Source organism: Haliaeetus leucocephalus, unplaced genomic scaffold (genome assembly GCF_000737465.1).
Source record: "Haliaeetus leucocephalus isolate CR32 unplaced genomic scaffold, Haliaeetus_leucocephalus-4.0 Scaffold140, whole genome shotgun sequence".
Taxonomy (NCBI): domain Eukaryota; kingdom Metazoa; phylum Chordata; class Aves; order Accipitriformes; family Accipitridae; genus Haliaeetus; species Haliaeetus leucocephalus.
In genome coordinates, this window is record NW_010972576.1 from 15,226,980 (window position 1) to 15,252,117 (window position 25,138).

The 25,138-nt window shown below is 39.0% G+C and overlaps 1 protein-coding gene across 1 annotated transcript in view; it reads right to left on the reverse strand.

The window, feature by feature from the left end:
- Positions 1–25,138, reverse strand: part of COL25A1 (collagen, type XXV, alpha 1) — a 307,286-nt gene that overhangs the window by 83,330 nt on the left and 198,818 nt on the right. Inside the window, exons 6-7 of the mRNA XM_010561056.1 lie at positions 7,667–7,693; positions 7,475–7,501 (exon numbers count right to left, since the gene is read on the reverse strand). Coding sequence (XP_010559358.1) covers positions 7,475–7,501; positions 7,667–7,693 — 54 coding nt within the window. The remainder of the gene's footprint in view (positions 1–7,474; positions 7,502–7,666; positions 7,694–25,138) is intronic.

Below are 25,138 nucleotides of genomic sequence, written 5' to 3' on the forward strand. Positions count from 1 at the left end.
GTTGGCACACAATGAGCTTCTAAAAAGGCATAAAAAGAGCTATCCTTCCCACAAAATGAGTTCTCTTCCTTTCCTGTCACTCTGCTATAAATATAGCTGCAAATATCCCCTAGATCTGTTTTATTTTTTCTCTATCTAAAGCTGTTCTCAATGATGGATTCAAAGTTACTCAATTTTCTCTTTATTTGGTTTGATTCTTGAACTGCACATAGGAAGGGCTCTTGTTCTACACCCTGGGGGGCCCTCACAGAATACAAAACACTACAGTGATCAACAGCGACCACTGGCCCACTAAATTCCTCTGCTGACAGCAACTCAAGCTCACCCTGAAACACTAGCTGGTTACAATTTCTAAATTTGCACATTTGTTGCATGCCTCGCTGCAATTTTTGCCCAAATGCCAAACAAAACATGATGCTTGGTGGAGGCTAACAGGCATGTGACCACGTAATGTAGTGTCCTGCTTACCTGCCTGGAAACGTAGATAAAGCCTACTCGTCCCCATACAATGGCTACTTAGAAAACCGAAGGATGCCAGAACATCATATCATTCCCTCTGTCTGATTTTTTACTTAGATGAAATAGTTCTCCTGTTACATCCATCACAGCCTTCAAAGATGTAATTCCCACTAGCAGTCCTAGATTTTTTCACAGTACATTCAGCTTTGTGCATTGCTCTACACGAGGTCAATCTTATAAGGTCATCATAACCTTGTCGTATGGCAAGTATAATAACATTAAGCAACAGTATTACTGGTCTTACACTGTGCTACATACAGCCCATTTTGACTGTTGCATTTGCTTAGTATAGTAAATGTCACAGTCCTCCTTAGGATTTTCCTTCTGACCTGCCAATAAACCCAAGCTGCACAAGCTTACATGTTCCTGTGAAGACATGGTAAATGAGACAGGAATTACCACCTGCTGTTCACTTGCACTTCCTAAGGTTACAGCCAGCTGCTGCTATTTCACATCAAATCACACAGGCTTCAGGCCAGAGTGATCCTGACACTCTTTATGGCTGCTTTAGCTCCCCCCAACACCACCTCCAGTTCTAATTAATCCCTCAGACCAAGTGCCAGTCCTGCAGCTAATTATTGTACCTGCCCTGGGGAATACAGTGTTTGGTATCACCCTGTAAGGTGCCATGGACTCTCAGCAGGAGCTCTTTTATATAATCCCTTTTATCATAACTGCTGCTTTCTCCATCAGCAAATCTGCTAACTAAAACAGTGCACCACAACAAGACAAGGATCCAGGAATTTCTTTTCACTTAGGCAATCATTCAGCAAAGAGTTTTAATTTGAATACATTATGTAACGATTCAAACTTTGTATTAAAATAATAAAAATCTAATGTTTAAGAACTAGCACAAACGGATCACTATAAAAGTATTATTTTCTATAATGACCTCTCTATTTTCACAGTGAATTCAACCTGACACTGCACTCAAAATCAACAAAACTGGAAAAAGCCAGCACTTCCCTATTTTGGTCCTAGTATTAGATGAATTTTCAGTGAAGCAAATATCTTTTCCACACAACTCAGTTACGAGTTCTGATGAGTGATCACCATCTGACCATCACAAAATATCCCTCCTGAAGGCAAACCTATTACTCTCACTGAAAGTGGTGGTAGGCATCCAGTTAACCTCAAGATGGGCTGGTCCTCCACAAAACCAAGCTGATTCTCACAGCAAAAATCTTCTGTCTGCCTTATGTTTCTCTTCAAATCTTATACCCGCTGCAGTTATGTGACACAGGTAAGTGGTTCAAGCCACTTCTGTGGTATTTATTAGGACTGGATGAAATATTTTTAATGAGTTGTTTTCCATCACATTGGTCTAACTCAAGTGTTAGGTATTGCAGCACTTTTGAGTGACAGCTGCAGTTTGAGATAAAACGACTACACGATGTTTTCTCAGTCACAGGACAGGGCTGTAGAAAAAGGAACAGGATGTACAGAGACTTCCTTCCTCACCATTCCTCTGGCATTACTAAAAAGGGGCAAGATGCAAACCAACTGGTGGTGAGTGAAGCCACGTGCTGCCTAGCTCTTAAGACAGGAATGACAACATCCTTGTCTTGGGAGCAGGTATGTGGCACTCTCTCTTGAGTGTCACAGCTGTTCTGCATTCCTCAGGGAACCTCAGGAGCCGAACATCAAAGGCATAGCTTGGCCCTGGAGGGTCATCCACAGCCAAAAGGACGCTCCTGTGAACTCTGAAAGGAGGCACATCTCAAGTCTGAGTGTCCCAATGCCTCAGACGAAGTTGGCAGCCGGTACAATCCGAGTTCTTTCCTAACCTCTTCTAGTTACAGAGCTCCAAGTTACCTTGCTCCAATTTGTTACCCTAGTTTCAGCTTAATGGAAAACAGGGGAGCCACAACAGCCTAATACTAGTGAAGTAGAACGGATAATTAGTCCCAGGAATGGAGTAGGTAAATACCCCTGTTGCCTTCTGGCAGATAAGGAAAAAAAAAGTCTCAGAAGTTACATTAACTGCTCACAGACAAATTGGCATTAAACCAGATGTCTGGCAGTTTTCTCAATGATGCTGCTTCGGTGAAATTTATGTTAACAGAAGGAATCATGGTTTTTTAGCCTTCTTATTGTGGCACACTAAGAGTATAGTTTGAAACAGTTGTTAGATATAGTTTATAACCTGAACTATAATTTGCTTTACACAGGACAATTAATAACAGAAGAAACAACTATGTGGGTAGCCATATTGGTAAAGTATGAATTTAAAGCAGTACTGTGTTTGTACTACATGTTTGAAGTAACACAGAGTAAACCAGAAAATATGCCTTTATGCACACATAAGAATATCACTTGAGGGAATACCACCACTATATCACCACCTCTGCTGCAGCTTTTGACAGTATATTCATATAAATGAAACCAAAGAGCATTTAATCAGAAAAGAAAAAGCTGGGGACAATGCTAATTTATGCTAATGAAAACTACACAGTCCTATTAAGGCAGATAAAATTCATGAGCAGTATTAAAAGTAAACAGGGAAGGGGAAAGGGTTAAATAGAAAAGAATATTATATCACTACCTGAACGTAACTGTTTTAACAGTCCACAAGGAATCTTTTTAATCTTTAGGACAATAAAGGTTAACACAATAAAATAAACTTCTGAGTACCTTTCTTTCTACAACTTAATCTCTTCTGCTGAAGATATTTTAGAGATATTATCAGTTCTGTGCAGACCCAGCTGCTAGGAAAATTTACTTAAACACACCAAAAGGAGAAAATAATATTACAGAAATACTTAAGTATGGCTTCTGGGTGGTTTCTCATCGTACCTAGACCAAAACCAATTTAAAAGCAGCTGCTAGCTGATGATTTCAAGACTTGATAATCAAGGAATCTCTCGTGTATCTGAACCAAAGGACAGAATATATTTATTATGTCATTTACAGAAGGATGAGAACAGACTGATTAAGACACTCAGTACTAGCTGTTCCATTCCCTCTGAAGATCCATTACCATTAATCAGGGTACAATCTCTACTTGGACAATATATCCTTTGCAATCCTACCATTATGAAATCTTCAAAGGCTTTTTTTAAACTGGGGTAGAGCTGAGCAACTGGAACTGAGCAGTGGACTGACATCAGCATTTATTCTAATAGTCCACAAGCTAAAACACGTCTTTTTTAATTTTGTCATGGCTCAGTACAGTAATGCATATCTCCGTGGACATGTCATGAAGCCATGTCCTCTGCAAAAAGAAAAGCATCCAAAAGATTTACTAACATTACTGTTTCTTACACTGGCATTGAGGAAAGCTAGTTCTGCATTTGACCTAAATGTCTAGTCTACCAGAACTTTAGAGTAACGAGTAGAGATCTGATATAAAAATATAAGAAGAAATCAAAAAAGCATTTTTTCAAATAAGATCAGGACTTTTGATTGTATCCACCACTACCTTATCTGTGATCTCATGTGTCCAAAAGCTGTATTAACCTGCTGCTCAAACTCACACTTAGGGCATGAATTTCGACATCACTCACACTACTGGAATGTTGTTTTGGCTCACATTTTCTACAGACAGTAAGGGCATAAGTAGATTAAGCCACATGGCATTATGAACTAGAGCCCTTATGCCATCTCTGTATGATGAAGGACACCAATCAACAGATTAATTCTGAATACTTAAGAAAACCCCTCAGATTCTTTAAAAAAAGACAAAAAAAAAAAAAAATCAGACCCATTATTCTAACAACACAAGTGCCTGACCTCTGGGTGGTATTTGCAGGGTCAGGTTCCTACTAGTGCATTAATTTACTGAAGATATTTTCAAGAAAACCTGAACTTCAGAGCAGTTGAGTATATACTCAGCATGTGCAGTGACTGTGAATAAGGAGTTTTGAGATAACTGATTACTGGTTTTAGTTTTAAAATGATTTCGGAAAGAAGGATCTCTCAAAAATCTCAAGGCCCAAGGTGGAAACGTGGGTGGGGACAGAAAGCAACAATTTCTTGTTTCAGAAATATTTTTCTTTTTTTTCTGCAGGATTTTAAAAGTTTAAGGTCTCATCTTGACCTGGACAGTCTTCACATTTTATTTTGGTTTCTTTTACTAATGAAAATGCTGGGAGGAAAGAAAGCATCTTTTACAGAGAATAAGGGTAATTTTGAAATTTCAGTCATAAAAATGACTTGGAACAATAAAAATCTTTGCTAAGCTAAATGCTAGTTTCAAACCAATATGTGAAAATAGAAAACCAAAGAAACTTCAGGCTCCTTAACTGTAAGAGATGAATTTTAAAATGTCCATCACTTTTAGATATTATATCCAGTCTGCCTGCAAACTTGTCAAATCCAAATGTTGATGGCATCCCACAGTCACTTTCAGGTACAGTATTTCTCTAAAATAATAGGGTATGGTATTATCTCCGAAACCATTTATTTTATATAGGCAGTGATGGAAAACCATGTGCAAAGGTAACCAACCAGGTTTAAATGGGTTTAGTTTCATTTGGTGCATGACTGGCTTACACATATAATTTCTATTGATTATATTGTAAAACCCCTGGCACAGCAAGTTGAGCAAATTCACCCTGAAGACAGTCATTAGAAGAGATAACTGCTGTACCATGAAACATAAAATGGTCAGAGGCTTTGTAGTACTTATTACTTGTGAAATACACAAGGCAAAAAAAGAGAAGCTGCTGTAGAACACATTCAAACACACTTCAAAAAAGATAAAGGGAAAACCAAGAAGACTGGGCAAATTACTTAAGTTATACCCATATACTTCAAAAAAAGGTACGTTACTACAATATGCATTGACTAAACAATCAGTGGAGGTTCAGCTAGCCCACAAGGTGCTATGCACCACCTCTTCTTCTCTACTGTGACCTTTTTCAATTCCTTTTCTATATTCAGATATAGAATTCAGTCTCAACTGCCAGCTGCCGCTGAAGATACAACTTTGCGATGTCCTTAAACGTGAATTCCTTAGGCTGGATATTTTTTGCTTTTTAGCTGCACTTGATTTACCAAAACCACAAAGCAGCCATAACCATGATTTGTACGGTTCAGTGAGGACTCTCCTGCTCTCCAGTATAGGGGACATGTCTTGGCAAAGAGGGACACAACAGTCTCTGTGTAGCAGATATTCCACTGCACTCCTCGCAGGTGTTCTGCCTACAAGGTAACTCTGAACAAACTTGCATCTTCTTATTGGGTATTGCCAACACTTCCAGCCCAGGGACTGAACGCCACACATGCCTAACCACTTTCTAGTTCTTACATATGTCTCCAACATTTTGCCAAACTTTTTGGACCAGTGGAGGCTCTGGCACCTTTGCTTTCCCTCCAGAACTGTCCTCTGTCCTCCCATTTTATGCCACCATGAGAAAAAACAGCACCATCATTCCCTTGTGTTGACACCACTTTAGTTGTTTTTCTGCGTTCAGACCTCTGGGTCTTTCCCTGGAAACTTCTCCAATACCCATAATTCCAGATTCTTATCCTCAGCTATGTAATACTCTTTGCAACATTGCTCTTCCATATTTATTTGTTACTGTATCCCTCTCCGATACCTCCGTCAAATTTGCTCTCCTGTTCTGAACTGAACACCAGTTCTTCTGAATGTAAGGTCACTTAGTGCAAGCACCTACGCACAGACCTCTGACTTATGCTTTCTGAATGGAGCATCCTCTCCTAAGCCACAGGCACTGCTCCACTCTCCTCCTCTGCCCTCTCTATCCTCATGTTTCCCATGAGGTTCTGTAGCACAGAACCAGCCAAAATATACAGCCCAGCATAGCTTCTGAGAGACACTAAATTTGCTTAGAAGTTAAAAGGAAATGTTTACATTCTTCAGAACCTTGTCTGTGTGTTAGCCTAGAAAAACCATGTTCCTCACATTGTTACTCTCTACTTCCTTTTTATTTCTTTAAATAGTTTTCCATTTCTTCTTTTTGACTTTCAACTGGAATAATATTTAAAGCTATTCGCTAATAGGCCTCTGTCTTTAAAGTGCAGTCATATCACCAAGCATAACAGAACACCCTGTAGGTAATTAACACTGGTAGCGCCAACACCAAATCCAGCTATAAAAACATGTTGTGACTTTAGATAATCTTATTGACTGCAAAAAGGAAAATAAAATAAAATAAAATAGTAGAATAAAATAAAATTGCAAATTCAAAATATTTAACGTAGTTGACAGAAAAAAAATAATTCATGGAACGTGCTGTGATGGAAAAATTCATAAATGGGTAACCAAAGAGAGTCACTATGTCATCAGAACAATGTAACCAAATGTGTTCTAATGAAGCACAGATGTAAAGAGGAAAGAACTGGCATAGCCAATCTATCTGAACTTTCACCCCTGTATTCCCCTAGTTGTCTGTTAAAATAAACATGATATTTAAAAATTAAAAGAACTTCTACATTTCCACAACTAAACCATGTTCCGTCTAACTGTCTGGATATATTTACGAGGTGACAATATTGTTATTATAAAAAATATTTAATACATACGTATCAGGAAAAAGAGCTAATACATGCATACATTATATTTGTTTATAATTCACTAAATACTAGATACATTTTACATGAAATCTAGAAGTACATTTATTAGAAACCCACCGGCCCTCTGCATTGTGGGAGCCCATGCAAGGCATGAAAACATTGCTGGGGAAACTGAAAGGTTTGGTTAGGAAAGCCAGCTTTTATACAGCAGAGCAAAATCACTGTGAAACTTGCTTCTACCCATAATGGAAATTGTGTATTTTAATGCATTACTTACTATTGTTACTCAAATCTTCCCAGACGCTATCTGGTCATGTTCAGTATTATTGTCCTGCAGACACTTACTTCAACATGCAGGGTAAATGCAGCTAATAAGCATAATTAGCTCAGACAGTGTATTTAATTTAGTTTTGCGCTAAAGACTAATTGCCTACTCAGCGAAGGGGAAGTGTAACATTTTTTTTAAGATGCTTACCCGAGGGCCCTGATCACCTTGATCTCCCTGCAAAGTGGAAAGATGAGATGATAGGTTTAACACAGCATCTGTGTGCTACCCAGCTCTCTTACATAATCTAACATTACACTGTGTCAATACAAACGGTCTCTTTAGTTCATGCTGGGAGGGCTTTCCGTTCACCTTGTAAGTGTCACCCGTACATCAACTCACCTTCTCGCCCTTTGGACCAGGTGGACCCTGAAAGAAACAGAAGCAAAGATGTATTACTGACACTGATGAAGTCCTAGGACATGGCAAGAAAACAGGTCTGCACCAACCTGTGATTTCTTCCTAACAATGTATTTCCTTATAATTTTTCACTCCAAACACCAGGGCTGTTCCAGAGACGGCTTCTTCACTGTATTAATACTAGGCACTGTGCAATTATTTCTTGAATAGTTTGCTCACCCCATGTGTTGAATCAGACTACATAGACAAGCAAAACTATGCCTGAAATGGCAAACTTTCTATTGATATCAGTTAGGGACAATAGTTTATCTCCTATCAGATAATAAATGTTTTCTAAGACTGTAAAACTTCTTTGCAAGTGCAGCTAATAAATTCAGAGACATATAAATCTGCCATGTATTTTGGCACCCTCCTTGGCTTAGATTGCCAAAGAAAAATGGATTAGGGCATCTAAAAGTAGCGTTTTCATTCCTATCTTTGGCAATGCTGAAGTTGATGTTTAGTCTCAAGCACACTGTTTTAGGCAAAATGAGCTCTTTGTATAACATGATTTTGCAGAAGCAATATTTATTGTTACTTACCACCAGACAAACAGTAAGGTGACAGAATCACAAAACAGCGAGGTCCTTTCCTATTCCATTTTTATTGAGCACCTTCCAGAAAGCTACCAGCAGGTTTCTAAAACTCTGGTTTTCAGGTTAGTATCTTGTGAATAAAAATGCTAGCAGTCTGCAGAGAACTGGCTGCTTACACAGTGCAGACTCTACCTCCAGCTTTCTGAAAGATATGCAGGTGTTTCATTACAAAGAAGGACCTGAAGTACATACAAAAGCAGCTGGAAACAGAGAAGGAGCCATCCAAGCTAGTAGGGTCCACTGTTATAACAGAAAGGGAGAGTGTGTGTGTGCGTGCACATGCAGCACAAGAAAAGGTTGCCACCAGCAACATAATTAGAAATAACCAAGTGCAACCTAGTTGAGCTGAGCACATTTGAACCATTTCAGCATTTACCCTAGTAAAAATTCATGTGGTTCACATAAATGCAAATGGAAGGAAGGTCAGCCTGCTGTGTATTAAAGATGTGATCGACCACATGCAAGTCTTCGAGAATCCCTATTGTAGCCAATTTTCTGCTTATTTTTAAGGGCTTCTGGTGCATGCCAGAGAAGAGCATCTGCTGCTAAATCTTTCAAGGAGTTAAAGCATATGCCTCTCCTTCCATCTCTTCCATCTGCTGCAGAGGACATAGAAACAAGCCTGCTACCTGATGTCCCCACATATCCTTTAGGTAGGACAGTGCTCACTGCTAGCTGAGTGGAAACCATCTGCTCAATTAACTACAACCCCTGTGTACTTTGTGTTGCACTGCAAGAACTCGTCCTCTTTAAAAACAAATTAAACAAAATAATTTAATGAATAGGACAACCTTGCTGCACCTTTAAAGTCTCTCTATCTATTTTTTTCTTATACTTTAACCCTTACTGACCCTTTCCAATGCACGTGTTCATATATATGTACTGGAAATTACATGCAGCATTGTCTACTGTTAGCTGCAGACTCCACGTATACTTACTTGGACATGACATTACAGTAGAGCACATTTTCAGCAGGCCCACTTTAAAAGATACACATACATGCCATTGAGCTTGTCAATTCACAAACGCATACAATCAGTAACACAGTACTTGCAGAATGGGAAGAACTAAAATCAGTCAATGCTGGCTGTTACCACCATTTTCACAGTGAACGTGGAGCACAAGCAAAGGGCTGTGCTCATGTGTCCCATCTCCTTGAATTATCAAATCATTACTGGCTCCGAGTATCTTACGGGCTGCAAACTGCACATAACGTGACCCCTATCTGCTACAGTCAGAATCCTATTTCTTGGGTCTTGGGCATGAAATTATAGATAACGTGGCATGACCAAGACTGCAGACAGATGTTGGCTTTTGGATCACGCCACGATTGCGGGAGTTGTTACTGCCTCACCCAGAGGGCCAAGGCCATTCTTACACCCAAGGGTAGCGCTGCTTCTGATGGGGTTTGGCTCACAACTTCTCTGAGGCGTGCCTGCCACAGCTCTGCCAGTTGGTACAAACTAAGACAGCAGAGATCGCATCAGCTCCCTGAACTAAGCTGGCTCACTGGAACAGAAACAAGCTAGAGCATGCTCACACGAGAGGTTCAGCCAGCAGATCTGCAGGGCTACTAGACCGTCTCCCTGGTACAACTGCTGGCGATATGCTCAGCTGTTTCCACCTGCAGAAGTGGCTCCTGCCTCTCCCCTGCACATTTGCCTCTGTTAGGAGTTCTCTGAAAGCACAGTCCATACACAAACATGTTTTTTGATAAGACTGAATCACATATCTGAATTAAAATTTGTCTGTGTAGGGTTTTCTGAAAATTACCTGTCCACATCATATTCAGAAATCCAGGGGTTTTTTTCTTTGCTCTCTATTGGGCAAAGCCAGCAATTATGACTACTTGGCGTTTGCTCTCCCTGAGTGCCACACACCATTGTTCCTATTAAGTCATTCTTCCAGCGCACAGATTTTTCATACAAAGTCTTCATCACTATCTGACAACTTTATTGTACCAGAAGTTAAAAACAGGTTTTCAAAAGGCCACGAGAGCATTTCTGGTGTGAACATTCTCACAAGTCCCTGCGCTTGTATTTGCAGTGCTTTTGCTTTCCACCAAGAGTCTTGAAAAACAAACAATTGCAAACAAAAATAGCTCTTTTGGATGCTAGTGAAGAGGACCAGTGGGGTTTCATCGAAAGAAAATTAATGTAATTCTTTCATGGCTTGTTCACCCATCTCTGGCTCTTCGCCTATTGTTTCAATTGTTCTTTATTGTTTTTGCAACTTTAAAAAGAAAATTCCTATCCTCAGCCTTTGACATCTTCTTTCCATTTGTACTGAGAAAATCTCCCAAGGTTTTTACTGCAGAATTTATTAGTGTGTGTACACTGAGTGGAGGCAGGGAGGAAGAAAAATCTGAGGGAAAGTTGGGTTTGCGGGGGTGGGGTGTGATTAGGAGACAGATTTGTTTAAAGGAGGGCAAGGTTTCTTCTGTTTAAGGGTATAGACACAAGGAACAGAGTGAGTAAAATAACACTAGCTTTGTAGGCCACAGCATAGACATCCTGCTTTTTTCCCAGGGAGAATTCTGTGCTTTCGTTTATGAGATGGCAGAGATCAAGCCACTAGCTGCTGCACAAATGTGAAAGCATTTTGTGTAAGTTATATGAAACGTCTGAGGTCAGAGCATTTCTGAAATAACTTTACAGTGTTTTCACTGGAAACAGAGGCTCTTTTCTCAAAGCGTAATTATCTGCTCCAGACTACTATACATTTCCAAGGAGAGTTTATAGCCTGCTTCACATAAGCAAGGCCTTGTAAATCACAAACACGTGCAAAATCTGCATTCATAATTAAGCGACAAATACTACTGTTTTTAAAACAAGGTCTTCTAAAGCAGACTGAAAGGCCTCCAGGCACCTGCCAGCCAAGAACAAAGCTGAAATCAGGGTCAAATCCATTCAACAGCCATGTTCAGGATTACTGGCAGGTGACCTTTTTTTTTTTGGCTATCAAAATCCCATTTCCATTCTCCGATGAAATCTTTACATTATTATAAATATGTCTACAAGAAATAGAGGGGTAAGAGAATGCAGTACTAGAAAACATGAGACCAATCCTTGTGGTCTTCCTTCAGACAACATTCCCCTTAGGGTTAACTGAGTGTGATCAGCATGATTTTTCACACAGCTGGTATTTTATAATTCATTCCCTGAAAGATGCTAATTTTGTATTCCACCCTTGCGGCCATTGCCACCTTTATAGTTTTGCAACAGTTACATTCAATCGACCTCTTGAAAAGCCAGTATTTGATTTATATTGGTTTTACAAGCATTCAAAATTATCTGAATTCTCTTATGGAGATATTCTGCCCATATTCCTATTGCTATAGATCTGCTTTTAACTGTAATACAGGCATTCCTACCATGACTTCACCAAAAAAGGCTCCCTTAAGCATTGAGGGGAAAGTAGAACTGAAAATAGTAAGGGATTCTCAAGAAGGGGTTCAAAGAAACAGCAATGTTTTTAGGTTCTGCAGAAAGCTCCAAAGTCAGGGCAGAGGAATCCAGATTTTTAGTGACTATTAGATAACCCATATGATGCCACTGCCAAAAGGACCTGCCAGTGCCTAGCACAAGCTGGCAACAGCCAACCAAGCAGAATCAGTTGGACTGTGTCAGTACCAGGTCCCAGTGGGATCATCCACCTTCAAGGCTCCTAAGGAACCTGAGATGTCAAACTCGGCAGCCCCCATCAGACAGAGCTACCATAGAAGACACAGGTAATAATAAACTTTTAGATACAGTCACTGCTTTCCTTCATTTCAACCACAACAGCCATAGGTGAAGGCAATCTGGCAGCTAGAGGACTGAATGTAGCTTGCAAGATTCAGCCTTGATTTTCATTTGTGATGAAACAGCATACAATGTGTTCATCCCTACTAGCAGCTACAGCATCCACAATAAGAGTGCAATGGGCAGTGTAAGGGAACAGTGGCCTTGTGGAGATGAGCAGAAAAGTGAACCAGATAGTCCAATGTCATCTAGACAAATTCAAAAAGGAAACCAATTTGCCAACTTAGTTTAATCATGTTTTCACTACTAAATGACATGCCATACATTGCCTAATTCAATTCCTGCAGTTTATTTTGAGGGTAAAAGGTGGTCTCAGCACATAACAACAAAGTATTCAGTTACAAAAGTCAAACTTTTTCTTTCTTTGAAATTTAGCTCATGACTTTCACAAGTTACAAGTTCCTGGTTGGAACAACAATTCCCAGTCTAACTATAGTTGCTGGAAAATATTAGGATCAGATATGCTGAATCGTAAGATAAGAGGTTACACAGAGTATTAGGAAACGCAATACTATTTCAAAGTTCGTACATTCATTTTAGTCTTGCATCCACTATGCAAGCCCTGAACTGCTGAGCACTGTGGTTTTGGCATTTGCTGAACTTGGCCATGTTTACAGCCAGTGTTTACATAGGCTAGTTTACAATGCCAACATCTCACCTCGCATCATTTTTACAACTGCTCACAAGAATTTCCAGTGAATCTGAACAGCTTCTACCACTGAAATTATATTCCCTTCTCTTTTACATATTTTCTTCTTCCCCGGGGATATGACTGGCTTATGGTGAAAACTTTAAAGAAAAAAAACCAACCTGCCACCCAAAAGACTCTTACCAATCTTTCCTTTGCTCCCCTTATATTCTCAAGTTTTTGTTACAATATTCCAAGGCAGAGAAAAAGAAACCTGAGTATTTGACACAATAACTGTGCCTGAATTAATAAACATTATGTAAATGGATGTAACCTGAGAAACATAAAATTGATATATATAACAATCTAGATAAACAGCTCAGTTAACATTCACATCAACAAGTAAAATGTAAGTGAAGCCTGCCATAAATTCATACAACCATAATCAGAAGTCAGTGATTTATGCCAATACATAAATCAGACAAATTCATAAACTGCAGGCACAAGAACACGATCTACCCAAAACGTGTCAAGAAAGCATTTAGACTGTAATTTAGACATTCATTTCTCATGCAATGCTCTTGCTGAGATTGGGATGGGGTGCTATTTTGAACTTTATAACGTTGTTCACAAAAATCATCAGATTGTGTCATGAGCTGCAAAGGGGTCACTGCTAATGGACTAGTTCAGCACCCAGGAGGAAGCATAAGGCTCAGTGTCGCAAGCAAGAACCTGCTAGAGGAGGTCTCCTCTTCCTTTCTCTGACATACTTGCTTGCTTTGATTAATCAGTAAGGCTGTCATTTTCCCCCCATTTTTCTCCCCTTCTACAGACAAACATGATGTTTTGTTTGAAAACCTACAAAACTCAACACAAATAGTCCTATATCGATTCCATGGTACGGAGAGTATATGACTATGTACCCATTGCCTGAGCACGAAAAATCAGGGATCGGCTTTACTATTTCCAGAAATTAATTTAAGCAAATGTTATAATCTGAATCAACTGTTAAGTTTCTTGTGAAATTAATAGCTGCCGTACGTGTCAGTAAGATCAAAGATATGGTGACAGAAAAACTTGTCACATTATTAAAAATAAGAAAATGGCTTCTGGTAAAGTCAAAAGGCTCCTGACTACCACTTACTGCTCAATGCACTGTAATACATGTATTTTCTGAATCTAACCCCTCATTGCCTTGTCCACAGTGCACCTTGCTATTGTTCTACTTGCTAGATAAGCAGACGTTTACTGATGATATTAGAGTTTTGATGCAATACTGTAAAAAAAAAAAACAAACCCACAAAGGAAATCCCACTCTACTAAACACGTAAAACAGCACATAAAACCATGGATGAAAATACCTAATATTGCTAAATCTTTCATTTTATATGAAAACATCCAGAGTTTCTGCTTTCAATAATGCCATAGGTGCAAGGAAGATACAAACACATAATGTTAGTTACATCAAAAAGACAGAAACACACAAATTTTTGCCTGGTGCTCAAAACTGCAGGAAGACATTTGAAAACAAAACTGATGTGTGCCCTACGGAATCAAAATTCCTAAAACAGACCGAACAGTGAGCTTTTTTTACTATTACTGTTACATTTGCTATTTCCAAACCAGTCTCAGGACTTTTTGGAGTTCAATCCATGATTGTAGAAATATTTTTTAATGACAGTACAACAAAACACTGGTTTCAGTGTTCAATACTTGGTTTATAAAACATTCTAAAAATGAGACATGGTTTTGATACAGACTGGTTCAGCCTTCCTATTCTTCCACCAATCCTCCAGCAGATCCTTGTCTCATTACATGTCCACCTGACACTTGAAAAAGCATCACATGCTATCTTAGAATCATAGAATAGTTTGGGTTGGAAGGGACCTTTAAAGGTCATCTAGTCCACCCCCCCCTGCAACGAGCAGGGACATCTTCAACTAGATCAGGTTGCTCAGAGCCCCATCCAGCCTGACCTTGAATGTTTCCAGGGATGGGGCATCTGCCACCTCTCTGGGCAACCTGTTCCAGTGTTTCACCACCCTCATCGTAAAAAATTTCTTCCTTATATCTAGTCTAAACTTACTCTCTTTTAGTTTAAAGCCACTACCCCTTGTCCTATCGCAACAGGCCCTGCTAAAAAGTATAGTATGACCGAGATTAACTCCTCATGAACCAGTATCTCATGTAGGCTGTTCTGCACTCTACCTTCAAAGAGCCTCCCTACTTCTTCCTCTTGCTGCATTGAGAATAGACACTTGGAGTCCTACTCCATCCTATACTAGACTACTGTGCAGCAGATTATTTTTCTACCCCTGTTATATCCTCTCCAATAGGAACATACATACGTGTGCGTGTATGTCTTCACATGGTTGTGGGCATGTGTGAGCATGCTGGTGGTAGAATTTAAAAACCAGACTTCATTTCTATATCAGCATTCACTCAGTAGTTGAATGGTTATGTCACAAGTAACAGAAAATTTAATACATAGCATGGTAGCTATGGAATAGGCAAAAATGAGTCTGCTATCAATAGATGAAAATATTTATTATGAGTCATGGGCTTCTTGATAAGATTCAATAGTTTATAAGATTCAATAACAAGAGAAAGTGCAGTTGACTGGAGTCTTGCACTTTCAACAGAAATGATGCCACAGAAATTCAAGGAGCAATGAATTACACAACTATTAAAAAGCATGTTTGGGCGACAGGAAGACAAAGAAGAATGAAAGGCTGCTTCCAAATTTTACAATAAAATAACTAGAGTGCAAAGAGTTTTCAAGGTAGAGTGCTTCAACATTTCCTCAGAAGGTTATTTATTGGCATTTATTGTTGCATCAAACTACTGAAGCAGGAAAGAAGTTATAGCTCTAAACAGTTTTTATTGCCAAGACTTCACACCTTTTATTTTGCATTGAACATTAAAAGGGATATGAAACAAAGGAGAAAAAATAACTAGCACTGCTTAACCTCCCAATTATTCCCATTTATTAAAATAACAATAGCATAGTACCACTCCAGAGGAGTTTTCTGCACTCAGCAGTGAGGACTGTACCAGTAAGCAGCCAATAATCAGACTGTACAAATATAGAGCTATTTTGCTCAAAAAGCCTGCTATCCTGGCCCCCTGGTCTAAGCAGATGAATTAGGTATTGATGCCTTGAACCCAATCAAAACATTCTACTTTATGGAAGCAATTAATATGCTCCAAGAGCAAATGAGAACTTGGGAAAACAATAATTAAAAAAAAAAAAAAAAAAGACTTAAAAGGAAGACCAATATAGTCCAGTGGAATTTAGGGCTTATAAAACTGCAGGGATCATGGAAGTACATTCTGGCTTTCTTTCCCAACACAACAGAAATTGAAAAGAAAAAAATTACACCTCCTGCCAATCAAACTCATGAAATCCTTTTTCCAGATTTTTTGAGATAAAAAATACACCATTAAATATTTTTTATACTTCCTTTGGTAGATTTTTATCCATAGGCCAGCTCTCTCATTTATTCCTAGAAGCTTAGTAAGAAAAAAATCTCCTCACTGGGAATTAACAACTTCCCATTATTTTCAGAAACAGTAGTTCATACTCTAATTTTTCAGTCATTTTTTACCTAAAACTTGAACAGTGGCTTCTGTAATTCAAAGATTTCCGGTGCTTCCCTGATTGCTTAGTGGCCTGGTAGATAATTCAGCTGAAATGACAGTGTCCTTTGCTCATTTGATCTTTTTTGTTTTACTTAAAAGAACCTTTTTGGTGAGGATGACAGGCTGAACTTCAAGCATTTTGAAGAAAACAAACAAAGGAGGAAAGCAAGGGAAAGGGAGAGTTTCAGAGCAATGGAGATTCGCCACTGCCAGTCACTACCTACAAGAGAAGCACCTATGGTCATGGAAATATGTCCTCCAAGCTCCCTAGCCCTCTGGATCTTTCAACTTTACTGTCTCCATTACTACTGTGTAGAGAAATAGCATACAAATATCTACCAGACAGATCCTCCTTTGACCAGCAATTGGGTCAAGAAGATTAACAGATGCTCCATAGGGTACAGCTCTACAAAAAAAATCACAACCACACAGAAACAAATTGTTGAAATACCTGAAAAACTCTCTGTCCATCTACTTGAAAAAAGGACAAGTTTCAAAACAAGGCAGCTAGTGAAATAAAAGTAAGCCGATTCAAGGAAAAAAAACCCAACCTGACTGTTGTGACTCATACCCATTTCATGCTGTTTTCATAGATTCTCCCACTTCCCCATCTTTCTCTTTGGAAGAAATTAAAAACAATCCAAAATTCATTATTGAAGGCGCTAAGATTAATTTCAAAGCATTTGCTACTAAAAGCCCAGTACCCTGTTTGAAGAATTTTGGCACGTACGTGCTATCATATCAAGGCATATTTACATTAGAGTAATAAAGGCTGAACTTGTGTAAATGAGCAGAACTGGATAGCTCGCATACAAACAAGGTTTTGCAGCTAACATACATTTGGTGTATTTCAACAATAAACTTAATTTCAGCAAATGGATTTTAACACAGACTTTTAAATAGGGTCGGTCAATTCCATTCTTCCATTTACCATGGTGAATCCACACTTGTTTCAGTAGCAATGCCCTGAGTTTCATTCAGTATTTCAAAGGCATTGCATCCTGTATATACGCTGTTTTTTCTTTTCCAAACTTTACTACGCAGTACAGGGTACATTTGCTCATTCAAGGTAGTACAATGCCAAAGAAAGATTTAGCTATTCTTTTAGTGCTGTCTGCAAACACCACTATAAAATACTACTGTAAAAGAAGTGGTGTGTTAGATTACTTAACTCGTGAATGGTTAAAAGAAAGAGCAGTAAAATATTAGTACAAAACCATAGCCATGTAAAATACAGCCCAAAGGATAGAAAGGCTTCTGAGACTCCAGTATAACCTCCACAGATTAAGAGCAACGAAATTATTTCACAACCTAGATAACTCTTTTAACCTGAGGATATGATAAAGCTTGAGAAAAATGTATTTTAGTGAAATACCAACATACATTTCTCTGAGGATCTTATCCTTCTTTCTTTCCTATTCCCCCCTTGCACATCCTGTAGTCCCTTAAGTAGTTTCTGTCCATGCCAGGCTCCATCGGTACCCAAACAAGCCATTTTACAAGAACTGCCTGACAAACGTAATGATAAAAACTACACTGCACATATCTATCTGAGGCAACCTGTAAGTACTAGGTTACTGCAGATGTCTCCAAACTATCTTAGCTACAAGTCATTGCTAAAAGAGGCAAAGACTTGACACTCTAAGTCATAAGTCTAGTCTTGATAAGGATGTGTCAACCCTTAATCACAGATTAATTTATTCAAAGTAAATGACTATATAGAAGTAAAAGCGCATAAAAATAGCTTATAAGATAATATATGTGTTACAATATGAGAAACAAATGCTAGTAGGAGAACTAAACCTTTCGTTTATCTTCCTCAATTTCCTCATACAACAGGGGAAAACTACAATGACATACTTCATCTTGAGAGCTATTTTGAGAACTGTACAGATTTGTAAAGTTTGAGTTGAAACACTGGATAAATGCTAAGGAATTTTTATATCAACTACAAACATACACATACTTTTATACATAGACATATAAAAGTGAGATGACTGAAGATATGTTTGTAACCTTTAAGGCTGGCAATGTCTTTCTTTATACAGGAAGCAATTTAAGAAAACATAAAGTTTATTAAAAACAAAACAGTTTTCTCCTTAAGACTAATAGTTTGGTCTACGAAATTCAGAACATCTTCAGGGGAAATTACACACATATGTATATGTATACTTAAATGGATATTCATTCTTTTTTGGCAAATGATCACTAACAGACATACTGTGCAATATAACTGGATTGTATTTCTGAAAATACGTGATTCTTTTACATGTTTCTCAGCAGCTCACAACTCTTGAATGTTACTGATGGATCTCAGCAAAAAAAGATTATTAAGAACTCCTATGCTATTGCAGGGACAGCCAAAGCATTTTTCAAACATAGAATCCTGGATTAAAGCTCACAAACAGAATGGACACTTCCCATGCCATGCTGATTAATAACACTTCTGGCAGTACACAAAACACTCCAGTGAAAGGAATTGCTGCATTTTCTATTTTTTCTTCTTTCTCTCCTCCAAACTTGACTCATACTTAACAGGAAAGAATAGCACATCATCACAGCTCTTCATGCCCAATTCAATATAAAGAACCTGAAGCATTTCTGCTAACATAAGGTTGCTTAAAGTCAAATTTCAATTGACAAAATTGTCACTTTATAACGGAAAATACAAATTTTGAAACTTCCATCTGTCAGCCTAAGATCCAAAGCTCCCAGGTTTGCTTGAATTTGCAGGACTTCCAAGCTTCCAGCACAGAAAGTCACCAGGGCTCTGGACTGACAATGGGTGATCAAGAAAACTCTAATATTTTGAAAACCCTGTGAAAGACTAAGGTCTTAGATATCACAGCATTATGTTTAAGTCACCATAAGCTTGATGAAATACACATTTTTATAACTCTTCATTTCTTTTTTTTTTTTTTTTTAAAGCTAGTGAAACTACTGGGATCTGCAACAAATTGAGCTGGAATTCAAAGCTGAAGTACAGCATGAGGATCAGTTAAAAACAATAAGCCAGTAGGAGTTTAATATCAAATTAAAAACATGTGCAGCAGGATAGTAAAATACTATATAATATTCCTGAACACAGTGCAATACTTTGCTTTGACATAATTCCTAATAAAACACAGAACACACTAGTGTATTTCTGCCATCTGTAGAATAGGATGAAGAAAATACAAAGGTCATTTGATAAAGAAATGATTTAGGAATACAAGAAATATTTCAGAGTTCTTAATTATATTTTGACAAGTCTTTGTACATCTCATAATGGAACCACAGTGCTAGGCTTGCAATTGCTTTTTGTACTCATATGTACTCTGTTAAGCTAAGCAATGCTATACCAAATTAAAGCTTACAAGTAATTTTTGCTTCACAGTTCTTCACTTGCTGTTAGAAGATCTAGTATGCCTCGGTGACAGCTGCAACTTCTAGATGAATAGGTGGAATGCTAATGTGTGATTCCCCATAACATTTATGCTAGCATATGTAATGAGTGAATCAGACCTTAATGTTTATTTTATTAAAACAAAACCAATTCTTTTCAGAAATTAATGATGCCAACATGAAGAAAAGTTGGTAACACCCTACAAATAGAAAGCTGTCATTCATGTTTTCTTTTAGAGTTTTATATATTAGTTTTATATATTTTTTTATTCTAGGACTTGATTTTTCAGAGTAACGGTACCATAAATTGTCACTATGTGAACTATGAAATGAGGGGATTAACTTCTAAAAGTTTTGGGCCAAACAACTTAAATTGTTCCAAGAACCCATCTTCCAAGCTTTCTTCATCTACTGCATACACCTGCTCTGGAGGGAGATCTTCAGGTTTAGTAAAAGAAGCCACCTTCATAACAAAAGAACTTATTTTACGAGGGCATCCAGAGCTGACATTACCTTGCGTGAAGAGCCCTTTCTACAGAATTCTGCACAATGACGTATTGGGTTTACATGCCAAGGTTTTGGTAGCGGGGGGGCTATAGGGGTGGCTTCTGTGAGAAGCTGCTAGAAGTTTCCCCTATGTCCCATAGAGCCAATGCCAGCCAGCTCCAAGATGGACCTGCCACTGGCCAAGGCTGAGCCCATCAGCGATGGGCACCATCAGCCCATCAGGTGGTAGTGTCTCTGTGATAACATATTTAAGAAGGGAAAAAAGTTGCTGCGGCACAGAAACTGCAGCTGGAGAGAGTGAGAACATGTAAGAGAAACAACTCTGCAGACCCCAAGGTCAGTGAAGGAGGGGGAGGAGGTGCTCCAGGCACCAGAGAAGAGATTCCCCTGCAGCCCATGGTGAAGACCATGGTGAGGCAGGCTGTCCCCCTGCAGCCCATGGAGGTCCACGGTGGAGCAGATATCCACCTGCAGCCCGTGGAGGACCCCATGCCGGAGCAGGTGGATGCCTGAAGGAGGCTGTGAGCCAGTGGGAAGCCCACGCTGGAGCAGGCCTCTGGCAGGACCTGCGGACCCGTAGAGAGAGGAGCTCACGCTGGAGCGGGTTTTCTAGCACGACTTGTGACCCTGCGGGGGACCCACACTGGAGCAGTTCGTGAAGGACTGCAGCCTGTGGGAAGGACTGATATCAGAGAAGTTCGTGGAGGACTGTCTCCCATGGGAGGGACCCCACGCTGGAGCAGGGGAAGAGTGAGGAGTCCTCCCCCTGAGGAGGAAGGAGCGGCAGAGACCACGTGTGATGAACTGACCGTAACCCCCATTCCCCGTCCCCCTGCGCCGCTGGGGTGGGGGTAGGTAGAGAATTTGGGAGTGAAGCTGTGCCCGGGAAGAAGGGAGGGGTGAGGGGAAGGTGGTTTAAGATTTAGTTTTATTTCTCATTACCCTACTCTGGTTTGGCAATAAATTAATTTTCTCCAATTCGAGTCTATTTTGCCCATGATGTTAATTGGTTGAGTGATCTCTCCCTCTCCTTATCTCGACCCACGAGCCCTTTGTTATATTTTCTCTCCCCTGCGCTGCTGAGGCGGGGAGTGAGAGAGTGGCTGCGTGGTGCTTAGCTGCTGGCTGGGGTTTAACCATGACAAATGAATATTCTTATTTTTGTGTTTGTGGAAAATGAAAACCTAGATTGAATTGGTAATTGTTAAATTAACAGATTTCAAATCTGATGTTTTTCTGAATCAGGTAAGAAAGTCAGAAACAAATTACAAGTTCCAGGAAATGCTGTGGAACATTTGAACTATCTTGCTATTTCAGCACAAGATTTCCAGAGATAGTTACTGAAATTGTAACTCAAAAGCATGCCTATCAGAGGAGGTAAAAGAACACAGTAGCAGAGGTGAGGAAGGAGTCTGGCCTCTGCTTTGGGCATCTGACATTAGATGAACAGAGGTCTAACAAGTCTGATTATCCCCAACTAAGTTCACTTGGCAGGGTACTGTAGGGAAGTCATTAATCTGCCATTAGAGGCTCCTTCGCAAATCCTGGCAAAAGGCTGAGAAAAGACAAGTAAAAAAACATGTTGGAAGCAGAGCACAATATCGAATGCTACAAGAAGTTTGCTTGTTTACACCTGGAACTTACTCCCCTCAGCCTTTTTAAATTATGTGTGGTGCTTCCTTAGTCTTGGTACAGCTGATAGGCCAGCACAGTTTGCCTCTATATCTCCAATTCCGTGCTTTCTTCTTCACAAAGCAAAGAATTCTCTTATTTGCACTAATGACATCTGCTCAGCTGAACAAGCATTTAATATTCACAGCTCTCCCGGTTTACACATGTACATAAGCCTACCAGGGGAAACTGAAGTGTTTTATATTTTAAAAGTGCTTATTGTTATTCTCAATTCCTTTTAACAAAATTAACTTATGCTTTATTGCATATAAAGCTGAGAAAGCAACATACTTTAAAACAATTAAATACATTAAATCCTTCTGGGAAGATACATTTCTTGCATCTTTTGTGTCATAAACATTTATGTACACATCAGAGAGTAAACATGAAGTTTTAAGCATGATTTCTCCTCCTATATTCTCTGATGTGGTTCAGTTTGGCAACTAACATAAAATGAAAAGCCATGATACTAGCATTTGTTTCTTCATGTTCACAAGTCAATATGGACTGAGGGTTTCCTAAAAAAATTGCACCATTTCAATAGTGTTTAGGAGTTCGTTTACAGCTTTAGAAAGGAAAGAAAATGGCAAGCAAATGGTAAAACTCTGCCTGCTAAATACTTATCAAACTTAGTACAAGCTTGTTTATTTAGGCAATGCCCTCAGTTAAGATTAATTTCTGATCTCAAAATTGATAGTAGATTGTTATTAACAGCAATGGGATCAAGTATTTGGCCTTGTTATTGGTACAGATGCAAGTAAGAAACAGACTTTTACATACGGTGTTTGGCTATCTTCCTATGTCTACCTGGCCATTAGATGAGAGTATTTTTTAAAAAACACTACATTAATCTGTTTCTACTGCTGTATATAAGCCCAAACTCTCAGGCTAAGCCTAATCTTATTTTCATTTATACAGGTATAACTAATTAGTTTGGACTTGGTAACAGTAGTTGGGAGGAAATGTGTGGTGTGCACATGAAAACTTAAAAACTACAGATATTTTAAACTCACTTAGGAAGAATTTTTTTCAAAAGACAAATAAACCTGTTATTTATTCTCTTTCAGTTCTTGTCCTTCTTTACCAAAGCCTAACAAACTGTTCATTCCCTTTTAAAAATATATTTCCTCCTTAACTTACAGTACCTGCTTTGACATGACATTGAGGTTCTGCATTCCACACCGACATCAGTAATACCTAGGGCAGAACATGGCAAATGCAGTAGCTCTTTCTACTGTTTACATGTTAGTGAAGATGCTTCAGAAGAAACAAAAAACTGAACCCAAATCTTTAGGTGCAAAATGATATTTGGCTCCCCTTAAATGAAAGATCACAGTAATAGAATGAATGCCCCTATGAATTTACACCAAATTCTAACTCATATTCTGATTTCTAGCTAAGTAATCACAGCTTCACATAGGGAATTAAGAAGAAACTAAAACACACTAAAGTTATTGAAAGAATTTCATAACCTACACTGAAATAATGGCCTGATGGCATCCTGAAAAAGTGAGGGGGGACACACACAAGTATATAAAACAAAGAGAACATCATTCTATATTTGCCTAGAAAACAAAAATTTGAGCGACTGTACCTGTTCTTTGTTAACAAATGAATTTGTTAAAGTTTGACAGCAAAATCTGACCTGCAACTCTTAACCCAAAAGCAGACTAGCATTTGCATATTCAAAATGAGTCATACAATCCTTCAGCAGGATCAGAAGTTTACAAAGGAGCTTAGGGTATCAGCTGCTAGAAGGAGAAACACCCCACAAGATGATTCTCTAGAGTGTGAACAGCTGATGGCCTGGATACAACCAGTGGGCTTCTCTCAGGAGCAACAGTTTTACTGCACTGTGTATCTCAAGGTGATGAACTCTTTCTCCAGCCTCACTCTGATTCTGTCCTTCAAAAGCGTACTTCTTGCCTCCTTCCCCCACTCTCCGCGCAAGTAGAGAGACTCAAGGCATTCCTAGAGGCACACTGCTGGGAACAAGGAACGTGGAGCTTACACCTCAATTTATGGTGATCAGAACAAAAGAAGCATTCAACTCTAAGGCTCTGACAGGTAGAGACTTTGCAGCATTAGTCAATAGGACATATTATGCACCTTGCCCATCGCTTAAAAAGCCATCAAAACACATACAAGATCACTTGACCTTATCAACTGCCCCAGTACTGAATGGCATGTGCTAACTAAGAGGAATATTTAACAGGTCTTGGAATGCAGATGGCTATCCTAACTACCAAACTGAAAGGGAAACTCAGCAGGACTTAAAGAAAATGTTTTACACAACCCCTTTCCCATCCTTCCTGCTGTCAGATACTCAACTCTTTCCCAAGGTCTAGGATTCTCCTTACCATCACAGTGTTCTCTAGGAAGTGATAAACAAATCTCTTCCATACACTGCTGCCATCCACACCAGCTCAAAACTATGGCCTATGTCCTGCTGGCTCTTTCTCTCAGTCCTTGACAAAAAGCAGAAAACTGAAAGTTAAAATGGTTCCCACCAGCTCTGTTGACAGCCGAAGCCAGTAATAGCCTGTCCAACCATGAATCAGAATCGCTGCCATCAGAAATTAAAAATACTCCAGTCACATACCCTGAAGCTTGACGGTAAAAAAGACACACGCATACATTTGTCACCAGAATTGCTATGGTAACCCTTTGTCATGCACACAACACTGCAAAATTTCAGACTGAAATAACACCGCTTCCACAGACATTTTACATACAGGAAAACAAGAATCTCATGAAAACAAGTATCAATCATTAGTATTTTGTCCATTTCTAATGCAGATTTGAATGCCTGCCAAAGAGAAGGGAGAAGCATCTGTGGGGCTGCTATATCTCAAAGTCCCACACAGAGAGTGATCACGTATGCTGACATGAGAGAAAAAGTATGTTGCACTACAGATAGGCCAGGGAGAGGATATTGCCACACAGGAGAACAGTTGACTGACTGAGACAAAGTCACACTGAAACAGCACCCGGCCCAACATTTATAGTCATTAATGGCTTTAGTTCAGTTTAGGATTTCATAAAGGATCATTTTCTCTTCCTTCACCCGAATACTAAATGCTCTTTTTTACAAAATTTATATGAACTTTACTTCTAAACAACAAAAAAGTTAAAAATAACAAGCCTTCTCTTTACCCAGATAGTACATTCGTTATGGAATTAG